The 18,468-nt window shown below is 35.5% G+C and overlaps 1 protein-coding gene across 1 annotated transcript; it reads left to right on the top strand.

Annotated features, from left to right (window-relative positions):
- Positions 1-17,300: 17,300 nt before the first annotated feature.
- On the top strand, positions 17,301-17,962 carry LOC139849993 (uncharacterized mitochondrial protein AtMg00810-like). The gene is made up of 2 exons (XM_071839596.1): positions 17,301-17,424; positions 17,559-17,962. Exons 1-2 carry the CDS (start codon positions 17,301-17,303, stop codon positions 17,960-17,962), a joined length of 528 nt encoding a protein of 175 aa, XP_071695697.1.
- Positions 17,963-18,468: the final 506 nt, after the last annotated feature.

Raw genomic sequence — 18,468 nt, 5'->3', positions numbered from 1 at the left:
TACAAATATGTTACAACAAAATAAGTTTCTTGAATGCAGTTTTTACACAATATCATACAAGCATGGACTCCAAATCTCGTCCTTATTTAAGTATGCGACAGCGGAAGCTCTTAATAATCACCCGAGAATAAACATGCTTAAAACGTCAACAAAAATGTTGGTGAGTTATAGGTTTAACCTATATATATCAAATCATAATAATAGACCACAAGATTTCATATTTCAATACACATCCCATACATAGAGATAAAAATCATTCATATGGTGAACACCTGGTAACCGACATTAACAAGATGCATATATAAGAATATCCCCATCATTCCGGGACACCCTTCGGATATGATATAAATTTCGAAGTACTAAAGCATCCGGTACTTTGGATGGGGTTTGTTAGGCCCAATAGATCTATCTTTAGGATTCGCGTCAATTAGGGTGTCTGTTCCCTAATTCTTAGATTACCAGACTTAATAAAAAGGGGCATATTCGATTTCGATAATTCAACCATAGAATGTAGTTTCACGTACTTGTGTCTATTTTGTAAATCATTTATAAAACCTGCATGTATTCTCATCCCAAAAATATTAGATTTTAAAAGTGGGACTATAACTCACTTTCACAGATTTTTACTTCGTCGGGAAGTAAGACTTGGCCACTGGTTGATTCACGAACCTATAACAATATATACATATATATCAAAGTATGTTCAAAATATATTTACAACACTTTTAATATATTTTGATGTTTTAAGTTTATTAAGTCAGCTGTCCTCGTTAGTAACCTACAACTAGTTGTCCACAGTTAGATGTACAGAAATAAATCGATAAATATTATCTTGAATCAATCCACGACCCAGTGTATACGTATCTCAGTATTGATCACAACTCAAACTATATATATTTTGGAATCAACCTCAACCCTGTATAGCTAACTCCAACATTCACATATAGAGTGTCTATGGTTGTTCCGAAATATATATAGATGTGTCGACATGATAGGTCAAAACATTGTATACGTGTCTATGGTATCTCAAGATTACATAATATACAATACAAGTTGATTAAGTTATGGTTGGAATAGATTTGTTACCAATTTTCACGTAGCTAAAATGAGAAAAATTATCCAATCTTGTTTTACCCATAACTTCTTCATTTTAAATCCGTCTTGAGTGAATCAAATTGATATGGTTTCATATTGAACTATATTTTATGAATCTAAACAGAAAAAGTATAGGTTTATAGTCGGAAAAATAAGTTACAAGTCGTTTTTGTAAAGGTAGTCATTTCAGTCGAAAGAACGACGTCTAGATGACCATTTTAGAAAACATACTTCCACTTTGAGTTTAACCATAATTTTTGGATATAGTTTCATGTTCATAATAAAAATCATTTTCTCAGAATAACAACTTCTAAATCAAAGTTTATAATAGTTTTTAATTAACTAACACAAAACAGCCCGCGGTGTTACTACGACGGCGTAAATCCGGTTTTACGGTGTTTTTCGTGTCTCCAGGTTTTAAATCATTAAGTTAGCATATCATATAGATATAGAACATGTGTTTAGTTGATTTTAAAATTCAAGTTAGAAGGATTAACTTTTGTTTGCGAACAAGTTTAGAATTAACTAAACTATGTTCTAGTGATTACAAGTTTAAACCTTCGAATAAGATAGCTTTATATGTATGAATCGAATGATGTTATGAACATAATTACTACTTTAAGTTCCTTGGATAAACCTACTGAAAAAGAGAAAAATGGATCTAGCTTCAACGGATCCTTGGATGGCTCGAAGTTCTTGAAGCAGAATCATGACACGAAAACAAGTTCAAGTAAGATCATCACTTGAAATAAGATTGTTATAGTTATAGAAATTGAACCAAAGTTTGAATATGATTATTACCTTGTATTAGAATGATAACCTACTGTAAGAAACAAAGATTTCTTGAGGTTGGATGATCACCTTACAAGATTGGAAGTGAGCTAGCAAACTTGAAAGTATTCTTGATTTTATGTAACTAGAACTTGTAGAATGTATGAAGAACACTTAGAACTTGAAGATAGAACTTGAGAGAGATCAATTAGATGAATAAAATTGAAGAATGAAAGTGTTTGTAGGTGTTTTTGGTCGTTGGTGTATGGATTAGATATAAAGGATATGTAATTTTGTTTTCATGTAAATAAGTCATGAATGATTACTCATATTTTTGTAATTTTATGAGATATTTCATGCTAGTTGCCAAATGATGGTTCCCACATGTGTTAGGTGACTCACATGGGCTGCTAAGAGCTGATAATTGGAGTGTATATACCAATAGTACATATATCTAAAAGCTGTGTATTGTACGAGTACGAATACGGGTGCATACGAGTAGAATTGTTGATGAAACTGAACGAGGATGTAATTGTAAGCATTTTTGTTAAGTAGAAGTATTTTGATAAGTGTATTGAAGTCTTTCAAAAGTGTATAAATACATATTAAAACACTACATGTATATACACTTTAACTGAGTCGTTAAGTCATCGTTAGTCATTACATGTAAGTGTTGTTTTGAAACCTTTAGGTTAACGATCTTGTTAAATGTTGTTAACCCAATGTTTATAATATCAAATGAGATTTTAAATTATTATATTATCATGATATTATCATGTATGAATATCTTTTAATATGATATACATACATTAAATGTCTTTACAACGATAATCGTTACATATATGTCTCGTTTAAAAATTATTAAGTTAGTAGTCTTATTTTTACATATGTAGTTCATTGTTAATATACTTAATGATATGTTTACTTATCATAGTATCATGTTAACTATATATATATCCATATATATGTCATCATATAGTTTTTACAAGTTTTAACGTTCGTGAATCACCGGTCAACTTGGGTGGTCAATTGTCTATATGAAACATATTTCAATTAATCAAGTCTTAACAAGTTTGATTGCTTAACATATTGGAAACATTTAATCATGTAAATATCAATCTCAATTAATATATATAAACATGAAAAAGTTCGGGTCACTACAGTACCTACCCATTAAATAAATTTCGTCCCGTAATTTTAAGCTGTTGAAGGTGTTGACGAATCTTCTGGAAATAGATGCGGGTATTTCTTCTTCATCTGATCTTCAAGCTCCCAGGTGAACTCGGGTCCTCTACGAGCATTCCATCGAACCTTAACAATTGGTATCTTGTTTTGCTTAAGTCTTTTAACCTCACGATCCATTATTTCGACGGGTTCTTCGATGAATTGAAGTTTTTCGTTGATTTGGATTTCATCTAATGGAATAGTGAGATCTTCTTTAGCAAAACATTTCTTCAAATTCGAGACGTGGAAAGTGTTATGTACAGCCACGAGTTGTTGAGGTAACTCAAGTCGGTAAGCTACTGGTCCGACACGATCAATAATCTTGAATGGTCCAATATACCTTGGATTTAATTTCCCTCGTTTACCAAATCGAATAACGCCTTTCCAAGGTGCAACTTTAAGCATGACCATCTCTCCAATTTCAAATTCTATATCTTTTCTTTTAATGTCAGCGTAGCTCTTTTGTCGACTTTGGGCGGTTTACAACCGTTGTTGAATTTGGATGATCTTCTCGGTAGTTTCTTGTATAATCTCCGGACCCGTAATCTGTCTATCCCCCACTTCACTCCAACAAATCGGAGACCTGCACTTTCTACCATAAAGTGCTTCAAACGGCGCCATCTCAATGCTTGAATGGTAGCTGTTGTTGTAGGAAAATTCTGCTAACGGTAGATGTCGATCCCAACTGTTTTCGAAATCAATAACACATGCTCGTAGCATGTCTTCAAGCATTTGTATCATCCTTTCGCTCTGCCCATCAGTTTGTGGATGATAGGCAGTACTCATGTCTAGATGAGTTCCTAATGCTTGCTGTAATGTCTGCCAGAATCTTGAAATAAATCTACCATCCCTATCAGAGATAATAGAGATTGGTATTCCATGTCTGGAGACGACTTCCTTCAAATACAGTCGTGCTAATTTCTCCATCTTGTCATCTTCTCTTATTGGCAGGAAGTGTGCTGATTTGGTGAGACGATCAACTATTACCCAAATAGTATCAAAACCACTTGCAGTCCTTGGCAATTTAGTGATGAAATCCATGGTAATGTTTTTCCATTTCCATTCTGGGATTTCGGGTTGTTGAAGTAGACCAGATGGTTTCTGATGCTCAGCTTTGACCTTAGAACACGTCAAACATTCTCCTACGTATTTAGCAACATCGGCTTTCATACCCGGCCACCAAAAATGTTTCTTGAGATCCTTGTACATCTTCCCCGTTCCATGATGTATTGAGTATCTGGTTTTATGAGCTTCTCTAAGTACCATTTCTCTCATATCTCCAAATTTTGGTACCCAAATCCTTTCAGCCCTATACCGGGTTCCGTCTTCCCGAATATTAAGATGCTTCTCCGATCCTTTGGGTATTTCATCCTTTAAATTTCCATCTTTTAAAACTCCTTGTTGCACCTCCTTTATTTGAGTAGTAAGGTTATTATGAATCATTATATTCATAGATTTTACTCGAATGGGTTCTCTGTCCTTCCTGCTCAAGGCATCGGCTACCACATTTGCCTTCCCCGGGTGGTAACGAATCTCAAAGTCTTAATCATTCAATAATTCAATCCACCTACGCTGCCTCATATTCAGTTGTTTCTGATTAAATATGTGTTGAAGACTTTTGTGGTCGGTATATATAATACTTTTGACCCCATATAAGTAGTGCCTCCAAGTCTTTAATGCAAAAACAACCGCGCCTAATTCCAAATCATGCGTCGTATAATTTTGTTCGTGAATCTTCAATTGTCTAGACGCATAAGCAATCACCTTCGTTCGTTGCATTAATACACAACCAAGACCTTGCTTTGATGCGTCACAATAAATCACAAAATCATCATTCCCTTCAGGCAATGACAATATAGGTGCCGTAGTTAGCTTTTTCTTCAATAACTGAAACGCTTTCTCTTGTTCATCATTCCATTCAAATTTCTTCCCTTTATGCGTTAATGCAGTCAAGGGTTTTGCTATTCTGGAAAAGTCTTGGATGAACCTTCTGTAGTAACCAGCTAGTCCTAAAAACTGGCGTATGTGTTTCGGAGTTTTCGGGGTTTCCCACTTTTCAACAGTTTCTATCTTTGCCGGATCCACCTTAATACCTTCTTTGTTCACTATGTGACCGAGGAATTGAACTTCTTCCAACCAAAATGCACACTTTGAAAACTTAGCGTACAATTCTTCCTTCCTCAATACTTCTAACACCTTTCTCAAATGTTCACCGTGTTCTTGGTCATTCTTTGAGTAAATAAGTATGTCATCAATGAAAACAATGACAAACTTGTCGAGGTATGGTCCACACACTCGGTTCATAAGGTCCATGAACACAGCTGGTGCATTAGTTAAACCAAACAGCATGACCATAAACTCGTAATGACCGTAACGTGTTCTGAAAGCAGTCTTTGGAATATCATCTTCTTTCACCCGCATTTGATGATACCCGGAACGTAAGTCAATCTTTGAATAAACAGACGAGCCTTGTAGTTGATCAAATAAGTCGTCGATTCTCGGTAGTGGGTAGCGGTTCTTGATGGTAAGTTTGTTCAACTCTCGGTAGTCGATACACAACCTGAATGTATCATCTTTCTTCTTGACAAACAAAACAGGAGCTCCCCACGGTGATGTGCTTGGTCGAATGAAACCACGCTCTAAAAGTTCTTGTAATTGGCTTTGCGGTTCTTTCATCTCGCTGGGTGCGAGTCTGTAAAGAGCACGAGCTATTGGTGCAGCTCCTGGTACAAGATCTATTTGAAATTCAACGGATCGATGTGGGGGTAATCTCGGTAATTCTTTCGGAAATACATCGGGAAATTCTTTTGTGACGGGAACATCATTGATGCTCTTTTCTTCAGTTTGTACTTTCTCGACGTGTGCTAGAACAGCATAGCAACCTTTTCTTATTAGTTTTTGTGCCTTCAAATTACTAATAAGATGTAGCTTCGTGTTGCCCTTTTCTCCGTACACCATTAAGGGTTTTCCTTTTTCTCGTATAATGCGAATTGCATTTTTGTAACAAACGATCTCTGCTTTCACTTCTTTCAACCAGTCCATACCGATTATCACATCAAAACTCCCTAACTCTACTGGTATCAAATCAATCTTAAATGTTTCGCTAACCAGTTTAATTTCTCGATTCCGACATATATTATCTGCTGAAATTAATTTACCATTTGCTAATTCGAGTAAAAATTTACTATCCAAAGGCGTCAATGGACAACTTAATTTAGCACAAAAATCTCTACTCATATAGCTTCTATCCGCACCCGAATCAAATAAAATGTAAGCAGATTTATTATCAATAAGAAACGTACCCGTAACAAGCTCCGGGTCTTCCTGTGCCTCTACCGCATTAATATTGAAAACTCTTCCGCGGCCTTGTCCATTCGTGTTCTCCTGGTTCGGGCAATTTCTAATAATGTGGCCCGGTTTTCCACATTTATAACAAACTACATTGGCATAATAATGTGGCTCCGACACTACTTGCTCCGCCATTACTCATTTCGACACCATTTGTTCCTTTCGTTCTATTAACCCCTGGTCCGTAGACCTCACACTTGGCCGCGCTATGACCATTTCTTTTACACTTGTTGCAAAATTTGGTGCAGAACCCCGAGTGATACTTTTCACACCTTTGGCATAGCTGCTTCTGATTGTTGTTGTTGTTGCGGTTATTATTGTTGTTGGCATGATTGTTGTAGTTGCTATTGTTGTTGTTGTTGTTGTTGTTGTTGGGCCGTTTGTTGTAGTTGCGATTGATGTTGCGATTGTTGGGATAATTGTTGCGATTATTGTTGTAATTGCTGTTGTTGTTGTATTGGTGATTCTTATCACCGTTTTCCTCCCACTTTCTTTTGACTTGCTTCACATTGGCCTCTTCAGCAGTCTGTTCTTTAATTCTTTCTTCAATCTGGTTCACTAGTTTGTGAGCCATTCTACATGCCTGTTGTATGGAGGCGGGCTCGTGTGAACTTATATCTTCTTGGATTCTTTCCGGTAATCCTTTCACAAACGCGTCGATCTTCTCTTCCTCATCTTCGAATGCTCCCGGACACAATAGGCACAATTCTGTGAATCGTCTTTCGTACGTGGTAATATCAAATCCTTGGGTTCATAACCCTCTAAGTTCTGTCTTGAGCTTATTGACCTCGGTTCTGGGACGGTACTTCTCGTTCATCAAGTGCTTGAATGCTGACCACGGTAGTGCGTACGCATCGTCTTGTCCCACTTGCTCTAGATAGGTATTCCACCATGTTAACGCAGAACCTGTGAAGGTATGCGTAGCGTACTTCCATTTGTCCTCTTCAGTACACTTACTTATGGCAAACACCGATTCGACCTTCTCGGTCCACCGTTTCAATCCGATCGGTCCTTCGGTTCCATCAAATTCCAAAGGTTTGCAGGCAGTGAATTCTTTGTAGGTGCATCCTACACGATTTCCTGTACTGTTAGATCCAAGGTTATTGTTGGTATGTAGCGCAGCCTGTACTGCGGCTATGTTTGAAGCTAGAAAAGTACGGAATTCCTCTTCATTCATAATCACGGTGTGTTGAGTAGTCGGTGCCATTTCCTTCAAAATAGTCAAATGGAACAAGTTAATCATACAGAATATTAAGAGTAGTTAATAGTATTTCGTAGCATAATATGAACTCATTTATAAAAGCTTTTTCTTCATATTAGCGTTTTATAAGTTTAAATTCGGGTAGTACCTACCCGTTAAGTTCATACCTAGTAGCTAATATACAATTCAACTACTACAATTCTATATGAAAAACTGATTATAATAATATTTCGCGTTCAAACTTTTACACAATATTTTACAAACTTACAATACCGCTTATTTTACATATAGCATGAAATATAGCACACAATAAATTTGATACAAGATGGTTGTGAAGATAATTCTAGCTAGTACACAAGTCGTTCAGCAAAGGCAATAAAGACACGTAATTCATACGTCCAGAAACAAGTCATGCATTCTGGTTTTACTAGGATTACTTCCCATCCTTGGTCTTGTGGAACATAACCGTTATGGCCGTTGATAAGACAGCGTGTTGTAACGTCGTCAAAAGGACGAGGGTTACGTAATATCCAACAGTCCCGTAATAACCTAAAAACCTCATTTCTTACCCCAATTACCGACTCCGTCATTTGTGGGAACGTTTTGTTTAATAGTTGTAGCCCGATGTTCTTGTTCTCACTTTGGTGAGAAGCGAACATTACTAACCCGTAAGCATAGCATGCTTCTTTATGTTGCATGTTAGCCGCTTTTTCTAAATCATGAAGTCCTATATTCGGATACATTGAGTCAAAATAATTTCTTAACCCGTTGCGTAAAATAGCATTTGGGTTCCCCGCAATATATGCGTCAAAGTAAACACATCGTAACTTATGGGTTTCCCAATGTGATATCCCCCATCTTTCAAACGAAAGCCTCTTATAAACCAAGACATTCTTGGAACGTTCTTCGAATGTCTTACAAACTGATTTCGCCTTAAATAGTTGTGCCGAGGAATTCTGACCGACTCTAGACAAGATTTCATCAATCATGTCTCCGGGTAGGTCTCTTAAAATATTGGGTTGTCTATCCATTTTGTGTTTTTAAACTGTAAATTAGATAAGAGTTAGATTCATAAAAAAAATTACTTATTAATACAAGCAATTTTTACATATATCATAAAGCATAAGCACACTATATTACATATATTACACCACACGAATACAACTATCTTATTTCGACTCGCTCGTTTCTTCTTCTTCGGTTTTGGTTCGTTTTGCCAAGTTTCTAGGGATATATGATGTTCCCCTAATACGAGCCGTCGTTTTCCACATTGGTTTAGAAAAACCTGGTGGTTTAGAGGTTCCCGGGTCATTGTTACAACTTAAGGGCTTCGGGGGTTGACGATACATATAAAGTTCATCGGGATTGGAATTAGATTTCTCTATTTTTATGCCCTTTCCCTTATTATTTTATTTTGCCTTTTTAAATTCAGTTGGGGTAATTTCTATAACATCATCGGAATTCTCGTCTGAATCCGATTCATCGGAGAATTGGTAATCCTCCCAATATTTTACTTCCTTGGCGGAAACACCATTGACCATAATTAACCTTGGTCGGTTGGTTGAGGATTTTATTTTACTTAACCGTTTTATTATTTCCCCCACCGGTTCTATTTCCTCCTTCGGTTCCTCCTCTTCGGTTCTGATTCTTCTTCCGGTTCCGACTCTTCTTCCGGTTCCTCTTCGGGAACTTGTGAATCAGTCCACGAATCATTCCAATTTACATTTAACTCTTCATTATTATTAGGTGAGTCAATGGGACTTGTTCTAGAGGTAGACATCTATCACATAATATCAAACGCGTTAAGAGATTAATATATCACATAATATTCACATGTTAAAAATATATAGTTTCCAACAAAATTTGTTAAGCAATCATTTTTCAAGTAAACACGGTCGAAGTCCAGACTCACTAATGCATCCTAACAAACTCGATAAGACACAATAATGCAAAATTCTGGTTCTCTAAGACCAATGCTCGGATACCAACTGAAATTTCCCGTTCTTATTGATTAAAAACGTTCCATATTAATTGATTTCGTTGCGAGGTTTTGACCTCTATATGAGACGTTTTTCAAAGACTGCATTCATTTTAAAACAAACCATAACCTTTATTTCATCAATAAAGGTTTAAAAAGCTTTACGTAGATTATCAAATAATGATAATCTAAAATATCCTGTTTACACACGACCATTACATAATGGTTTACAATACAAATATGTTACAACAAAATAAGTTTCTTGAATGCAGTTTTTACACAATATCATACATGCATGGACTCCAAATCTCGTCCTTATCTAAGTATGTGACAGCGGAAGCTCTTAATAATCACCTGAGAATAAACATGCTTAAAACGTCAACAAAAATGTTGGTGAGTTATAGGTTTAACCTATATATATCAAATCATAATAATAGACCACAAGATTTCATATTTCAATACACATCCCATACATAGAGATAAAAATCATTCATATGGTGAACACCTGGTAACCGACATTAACAAGATGCATATATAAGAATATCCCCATCATTCCGGGACACCCTTCGGATATGATATAAATTTCGAAGTACTAAAGCATCCGGTACTTTGGATGGGGTTTGTTAGGCCCAATAGATCTATCTTTAGGATTCGCGTCAATTAGGGTGTCTGTTCCCTAATTCTTAGATTACCAGACTTAATAAAAAGGGGCATATTCGATTTCGATAATTCAACCATAGAATGTAGTTTCACATACTTTTGTCTATTTTGTAAATCATTTATAAAACCTGCATGTATTCTCATCCCAAAAATATTAGATTTTAAAAGTGGGACTATAACTCACTTTCACAGATTTTTACTTCGTCGGGAAGTAAGACTTGGCCACTGGTTGATTCACGAACCTATAACAATATATACATATATATCAAAGTATGTTCAAAATATATTTACAATACTTTTAATATATTTTTATGTTTTAAGTTTATTAAGTCAGCTGTCCTCGTTAGTAACCTACAACTAGTTGTCCACAGTTTGATGTACAGAAATAAATCGATAAATATTATCTTGAATCAATCCACGACCCAGTATATACGTATCTCAGTATTGATCACAACTCAAACTATATATATTTTGGAATCAACCTCAACCCTGTATAGCTAACTCCAACATTCACATATAGAGTGTCTATGGTTGTTTAGAAATATATATAGATGTGTCGACATGATAGGTCGAAACATTGTATACGTGTCTATGGTATCTCAAGATTATATAATATACAATACAAGTTGATTAAGTTATGGTTGGAATAGATTTGTTACCAATTTTCACGTAGCTAAAATGAGAAAAATTATCCAATCTTGTTTTACCCATAACTTCTTCATTTTAAATCCGTCTTGAGTGAATCAAATTGCTATGGTTTCATATTGAACTCTATTTTATGAATCTAAACAGAAAAAGTATAGGTTTATAGTCGGAAAAATAAGTTACAAGTCGTTTTTGTAAAGGTAGTCATTTCAGTCGAAAGAACGACGTCTAGATGACCATTTTAGAAAACATACTTCCACTTTGAGTTTAACCATATTTTTTGGATATAGTTTCATGTTCATAATAAAAATCATTTTCTCAGAATAACAACTTCTAAATAAAAGTTTATCATAGTTTTTAATTAACTAACCCAAAACAGCCCGCGGTGTTACTACGACGGCGTAAATCCGGTTTTACGGTGTTTTTCGTGTCTCCAGGTTTTAAATCATTAAGTTAGCATATCATATAGATATAGAACATGTGTTTAGTTGATTTTAAAAGTCAAGTTAGAAGGATTAACTTTTGTTTGCGAACAAGTTTAGAATTAACTAAACTATGTTCTAGTGATTACAAGTTTAAACCTTCGAATAAGATAGCTTTATATGTATGAATCGAATGATGTTATGAACATCATTACTACCTTAAGTTCCTTGGATAAACCTACTGGAAAATAGAAAAATGGATCTAGCTTCAACGGATCCTTGGATGGCTCGAAGTTCTTGAAGCAGAATCATGACACGAAAACAAGTTCAAGTAAGATCATCACTTGAAATAAGATTGTTATAGTTATAGAAATTGAACCAAAGTTTGAATATGATTATTACATTGTATTAGAATGATAACCTACTGTAATAAACAAAGATTTCTTGAGGTTGGATGATCACCTTACAAGATTGGAAGTGAGCTAGCAAACTTGAAAGTATTCTTGATTTTATGTAACTAGAACTTGTAGAATGTATGAAGATAGAACTTGAGAGAGAGATAAATTAGATGAAGAAAATTGAAGAATGAAAGTGTTTGTAGGTGTTTTTGGTCGTTGGTGTATGGATTAGATATAAAGGATATGTAATTTTGTTTTCATGTAAATAAGTCATGAATGATTACTCATATTTTTGTAATTTTATGAGATATTTCATGCTAGTTGCCAAATGATGGTTCCCACATGTGTTAGGTGATTCACATGGGCTGCTAAGAGTTGATCATTGGAGTGTATATACCAATAGTACATACATCTAAAAGCGGTGTATTGTACGAGTACGAATACGGGTGCATACGAGTAGAATTGTTGATGAAACTGAACGAGGATGTAATTGTAAGCATTTTTGTTAAGTAGAAGTATTTTGATAAGTGTATTGAAGTCTTTAAAAAGTGTATAAATACATATTAAAACACTACATGTATATACATTTTAACTGAGTCGTTAAGTCATCGTTAGTCGTTACATGTAAGTGTTGTTTTGAAACCTTTAGGTTAACGATCTTGTTAAATGTTGTTAACCCAATGTTTATAATATCAAATGAGATTTTAAATTATTATATTATCATGATATTATCATGTATGAATATCTCTTAATATGATATATATACATTAAATGTCTTTACAACGATAATCGTTACATATATGTCTCGTTTAAAAATCATTAAGTTAGTAGTCTTGTTTTTACATATGTAGTTCATTGTTAATATACTTAATGATATGTTTACTTATCATAGTATCATGTTAACTACATATATATCCATATATATGTCATCATATAGTTTTTACAAGTTTTAACGTTCGTGAATCACCGGTCAACTTTGGTGGTCAATTGTCTATATGAAACATATTTCAATTAATCAAGTCTTAACAAGTTTGATTGCTTAACATGTTGGAAACATTTAATCATGTAAATATCAATCTCAATTAATATATATAAACATGGAAAAGTTCGGGTCACTACAGATTGTTAGCACGAGACCATTACAAATTATTTATTCAGATGTATGGGGACCTACTGAATTATCTCATGATAAGTTTCAGTATTATCTTACTTTCATAGACCTCTACTCCAAATATATATGGATTTATCCCCTATGCAATAAGTTAGATGTATCACACATATTTTCACAGTTTAAAATTTTGGTGGAAACTACTTTTCAACAAAAACTCACTGCTTTCTTTTCAGATAATGGCGGAGAATACTTGACACTTGCTCCGTTTCTTAGTGAACATGGTATTCCTCACTACACCACACCGCCTCACACACCTAAGTATAATAGTGTCGCTGAAAGACGACATCGAAACATCATGGCCACTGCCCGAGCGCTCCTACAACAAGCAAATCTTCCAATTTCATTTTGGTCATATGCAATTCAAACTGCATCTTACTTGATTAATCGCTTGCCGACACTGACACTTTAAAATAAAACTCCACTTGAGGTATTGTTTAAACAAAGCCGAATTACGATTAAAAGTATTTGGTTGTCTATGTTTTCCATGGTTACAACCTTATACAACATCTAATTTACAACCTCTGTTAATTGCATGCATCTTTTTGGGATACACACCGTCTTAAGTAGCGTACAAATGTTATGATCCACTCACACATAAAATATACATCTCGCGCCATGTAAGATTCTGTGAGCAAGAGTTTCCCTAAGTCAAAAGGTAGGTTGGTCAGTCGGTATCCACTGTTACACTTGCTCAGCAACCTTAAGACGATAACAATGATTATACATCCACACCTCCTTCAATCATTATAAACCCTATACAACCTACACTTTCTGCATCATCTATCACCAATGACCCGCCCACATCGACACCCAACTTACCCCACAAGCAACAATCAACACCAACCCAGCCTTCTCCACCATCCCCAATGCCAACACCCTCATCGCAAGCACCCTCACCGCAAGCACCCTCACCACAAGAACCCTCATCATCTCCAGCACATCCCAGCCGTGATAAAAAATCTAACCCTAAATATTTTAAACCCGATGTATGTCAACCATGTCACTGCTCACCCCTTACTGGATGCTATTGAGCCCACATATGTCACTCAATCGTTAAACATAAATATTGGTGAGAAACAGTGTCTACCGAATTCAATGTTCTTCTTAACAACAGAACATGGGATTTGGTTCCACACTTTAACACCCAGCCAAATTTTCATCTGACGGCGTGTTAATCCAGGTCTCACAGTTAACAGTTACGCCCTCTATATGAGACGTTTAAAGCAATCGCATTTAATTTTATTAAAAGTTGACATTCAAAAACATAAGTTAATAATCCCAAAATAGAAACACTATTATGATCATAACCACAAGCCAACAGTATTTAAACAGTTATGCTGACTCCACGGCCATACATGCAGCAAACACAGCGGAAGTCTACCTCTTAAGGACCCGAGAATAGAAACACGCAAAAACAGGTCAACAAATAATGTTAGTGAATCTACAGGTTTAAAGTTATGTAACAGTATCTGAAAAACAGTTAACAGAAAAATAGTTTAGTTTCCTTGACCACGAGATTTTACAAGTACAACCCCAAGTTGCAAAACGTTTGCATAATCTGAGCACATGAATACTAGCAATGACCCGAGTATAGAAACCACTATACCCGCCCTTACCTCGTAAAATGTTATACACTTGTTCGAGCGTATCTAATGTTCAAAGTAAATGCACCACAGTTAATATTGTAGGGTGAGGTTGTCAACCTAACGGATCCGTCCATCTAAATTGTGCTTACACCAATGGTATTAAAAGTATTCAAGCTAGAGGCTTTGTGAACAAACTCAATATGCATATATAGCATTCGTGTCAATACAAAAGCATTTGATAATGTAAGTATGACAGCGTGTATTCTCATCCCTAAAAACATGTAAAAAGTGAGACTGTAGACTCACCTTTGAATAAAGCTCGAATTGAAAGACAAAACTTGTACGGATTATAGCTGAGTAATGCAACCTAAGTATACGTATTTAGGTTGGTCAATATATGTATCTTAAATAAGTGTGGTTTCATAGTATAAGTTGTCTCTTTGCTCGACTCGACGCATTTCAAAGTAAAAGTCAACTATATCATGCAAGTCAAACAAAGTCAACTGAAGTCAAACCGAAAGTCAAACTTAATCAATGTGGTCAAATAAAGTCAACATCAGTAGGTTCATGTCAAATATTGGTCAACATGTCAAACCTAAGTCAAACAACACGTTTTAGGTCATAAATGGTCACTTTCACAATTTCAGTTTATCGTTGTGCACAAAGGTCATGAACACATAGCATACGTAGCACATTATCTCATAGTACAAACTTCAAGTAAACATGGAAAACTCCAGATCATAAGTCTACTAAAAATCCATTCTAAAAAGTCCGTCCAGGGTCCCATACGATAAATAAAAGTCAGGAACCAAAAGGGGTACATTTGTAGTTTGCCAAGTCAGTTTCTGACCGCGCACTGATTTCGTTTTGGCTATAACCGGAGCTAGGGACATGAAATTGATACAAGACCAGTGGTCATAGTTCAAGGACAAGTCAAACTAACACTTATAAAAAATCTTGCACTTTTTGTTTAACCAATTTGTACAGTTTATTCATGCAAGTTGAATATTCAGTTTTTCAGCTCAAATCAGAATTTACATAAAGTATGGCCCTATTGTGCCCAATGCATAAGGTTTCAGAGATTGATATTAACTAAACATAAGTCACATATTATGTTAAGTTTCATTTTCCAGAAGCATACATTCTAAATCAATAAATACAAACCACAGAGTATAAAACAGAGAGCAATTTGCAGATTCGATTCTAGTTTAGCTAGTCACATTCGCACTCGATTATCCGAAGATCTAGATACAATTAGCCTATGATATCTACATGAAAGGTGAAGTAATTTTTGTGTAATTTTCATATATGCAAAGCTTTAAACACAGAAGTCAATACATTTTATCATACAAGGCTGTTTTCATGCAAGTGCTGTATAATTCCACTTTTACACTAAATAAAGCATATCTCGAGTTATACATAAGCAAACGACATGATATCCTAGTGTAACTTGAGTGTTTTTAAATTATATTTTCAGTGGTTTAAGTTTCACATGCCAATTCGTGGTCTATAAAACCCAGGTTTCTGATTACACATAAAAACACAACGTTAATTTCAATTAGTCATAACTTGATCATCCGGAAATGAAATCAAGCGAATCCAAAGCCTAAAATCAATAGTTTTTCGCAAGGAATCTGATATAACATAATACCATGCATTTTAAAAACTTAAAATCACTGATCATGCAATAACAAATTCGGTTCTTAACCCTAACGCATCAAACGATCAATTTAACGATAACAATTAACATGTACGCGTATAGACTTGAGCAATTGACAACATAACTATGAAACATTGATAAAAATCAGATTTTTAAGATTAGGGTTTATGTAAATATACCTTTGATCAAGAAATTAAACACACCCACGCGTAGAGGACGATGTGAATTACACTTTTCGTGTTCAAGGCTTGAGCAAAAGATTAAAAATTGATGGTGGTATGGGTGATGGTGATTGACGGTAGCCAAGGGGAGGGAGGGAGCCAAATTAGTCGACTGGTGTATGTGTGTGTGTAGGTTTACAGTATTTGCATACTAATTAATTTAAATTAGGGCCTAATCAAGTAATTTCATGGACTAACAACCGCTAGTGGCCCAACCTAAAATAAAAGGGGGGGAGGGGGTCGGCTGAATGGGGCCTACTATGGGTATCTCGGGCTCTCGTTTTGCAAAAGCGCGTACTTGTGGTCCGTTTTAAGTGCTGTTTAGTCGTATCGAAGGCCCGGAACGCTAAACCGATCGTTAAACGCAACCAAATGTTAATTTATTAAAAATCCAATAAATTAATTATTTTTGAAAAGTTAATAATTAATAATTTAATTATTAAAATAAACCTGAACGTTTGGTTGTTCAAAAAGCAGTTATCAAAACTGTATCGTTTTTATCATATTTCTTTATCTGAAATATTTATTCGAATTAATATCAACCCATATTAATTATTGTAACCCTCTAAGGATCAAGTACGCATTTCTTACTCATAAACACATAAACGTCAAGTAATCGCCGTTAAATAAACTAACGGAATGTTAACGGAAGTAACGAAAAAAGCAGGGTTGTTACACACACGAAGGTCAAAATTTTCTTGGAAACAAGTGAGTTTTTCGAATTAAACGCCTACCTGACGGATCTATCCAAAAATTCAAGGCCCGACTTGTTGTAAAAGGATTCCATCAATGCCCCGGTATGGATTACCATGAGACATTTAGTCCAGTTACAAAACCGGTCGCTATTCGAATCATACACTCTATAGCTCTATCACGTGGTTGGAATCTTCGTCAATTAGATATCAACAATGCATTCCTTAATGGCTCTCTCTCCGAGGATGTTTATATGGCTCAACCAACCGGATTTATCAACCCACAATATCCTATACATGTTTGAAAATTGCGCAAAGCGCTTTACGGGCTCAAACAAGCACCAAGGGCTTGGTACTTGGAGCTTAAAAGCTTCCTCATATTAGTTGAGTTTATTAATTCTATTGCTGACCTGTCTCTTTTCATCTATCGAAAAGATGGTGTCCACCTTTACTTCCTAGTATACGTTGACGATATTATATTAACAGGGAATGACTACAAGTTTATTAACGTGTTTGTGCAGAAACTAAATGACATGTTTTCTCTCAAAGATTTGGGTGACTTGCATCATTTTCTTGGGGTTGAAGTCATTTCCACATCCAACGGATTGTTTTTATCTCAGCACAAGCACATACGTTACATTCTACTCGGTTATGGCATGCATGGAGCCAAAGAGGTATCAACACCAATGTGTACAGCTATTGTTCTCACACAATCTGATGGAAACACAACGGCTATTGATGCTTCTGTTTATTGCAAAACCATTGGACAATTACAATACTTGGCCATGACTCGTCCCGATGTTGCTTTTTCTACTAACAAGCTCTCTCAATACATGCACAATCCATCTAAGATTCACTGGCATGCACTTAAAGACTACTTCGATATCTAAAAAGTACCGTGTACTTTGGTCTTTTTCTCTCCCGAAATCCGCCTCTTACTCTCACAGCCTTTGGTGACTTGGATTGGGGTGGAATCAAGGAAAATGGACGCTCTACCACAGGCTACACTATGTATCTTGGCGCCAACATTGTATCCTGGAAATCGTCAAGACAAAAATCAGTCTCCAGATCCTCCACCAAAGCAGAATACAAGGTTGTGTCTAATGCAACATCAGAGATCATTTGGCTCAAAAATATGTTAGGAGAACTTGGTATTCTACAGACCATCTTGCCTATTCTATTTTGTGACAACATCGGGGCAACGTATCTTTATGCCAACCCGATATTCCACAGTCGTATGAAGCATATCGCCTTCGATTATCATTTCGTGCGTGAAAAAAATCCAAGATCACACATTTTAAGTTCATCATATCAACGCCAAGGATCAAATTACAGACACCCTCACAAAACCTCTATCTCGACTACCATTTCTCAAGTTGGGTCCAAGATTGGAGTC

Source organism: Rutidosis leptorrhynchoides, chromosome 5 (assembly GCF_046630445.1).
Source record: "Rutidosis leptorrhynchoides isolate AG116_Rl617_1_P2 chromosome 5, CSIRO_AGI_Rlap_v1, whole genome shotgun sequence".
In the NCBI taxonomy this organism is placed as follows: Eukaryota; Viridiplantae; Streptophyta; class Magnoliopsida; order Asterales; family Asteraceae; genus Rutidosis; species Rutidosis leptorrhynchoides.
Note: the sequence above shows the minus strand (reverse complement) of the source record. Positions and strands in the feature narration are given on the sequence as shown.

Excerpts from the sequence above, each read along its gene's own strand:
- LOC139849993 (XM_071839596.1), top strand. The coding sequence starts at position 17,301 with ATGGCTCTCTCTCCGAGGATGTTTATATGGCTCAACCAACCGGATTTA. Across the intron at positions 17,425-17,558 it reads AAACAAGCACCAAGGGCTTG|GGAATGACTACAAGTTTATT; the intron begins GTACTTGGAGCT and ends TTATATTAACAG.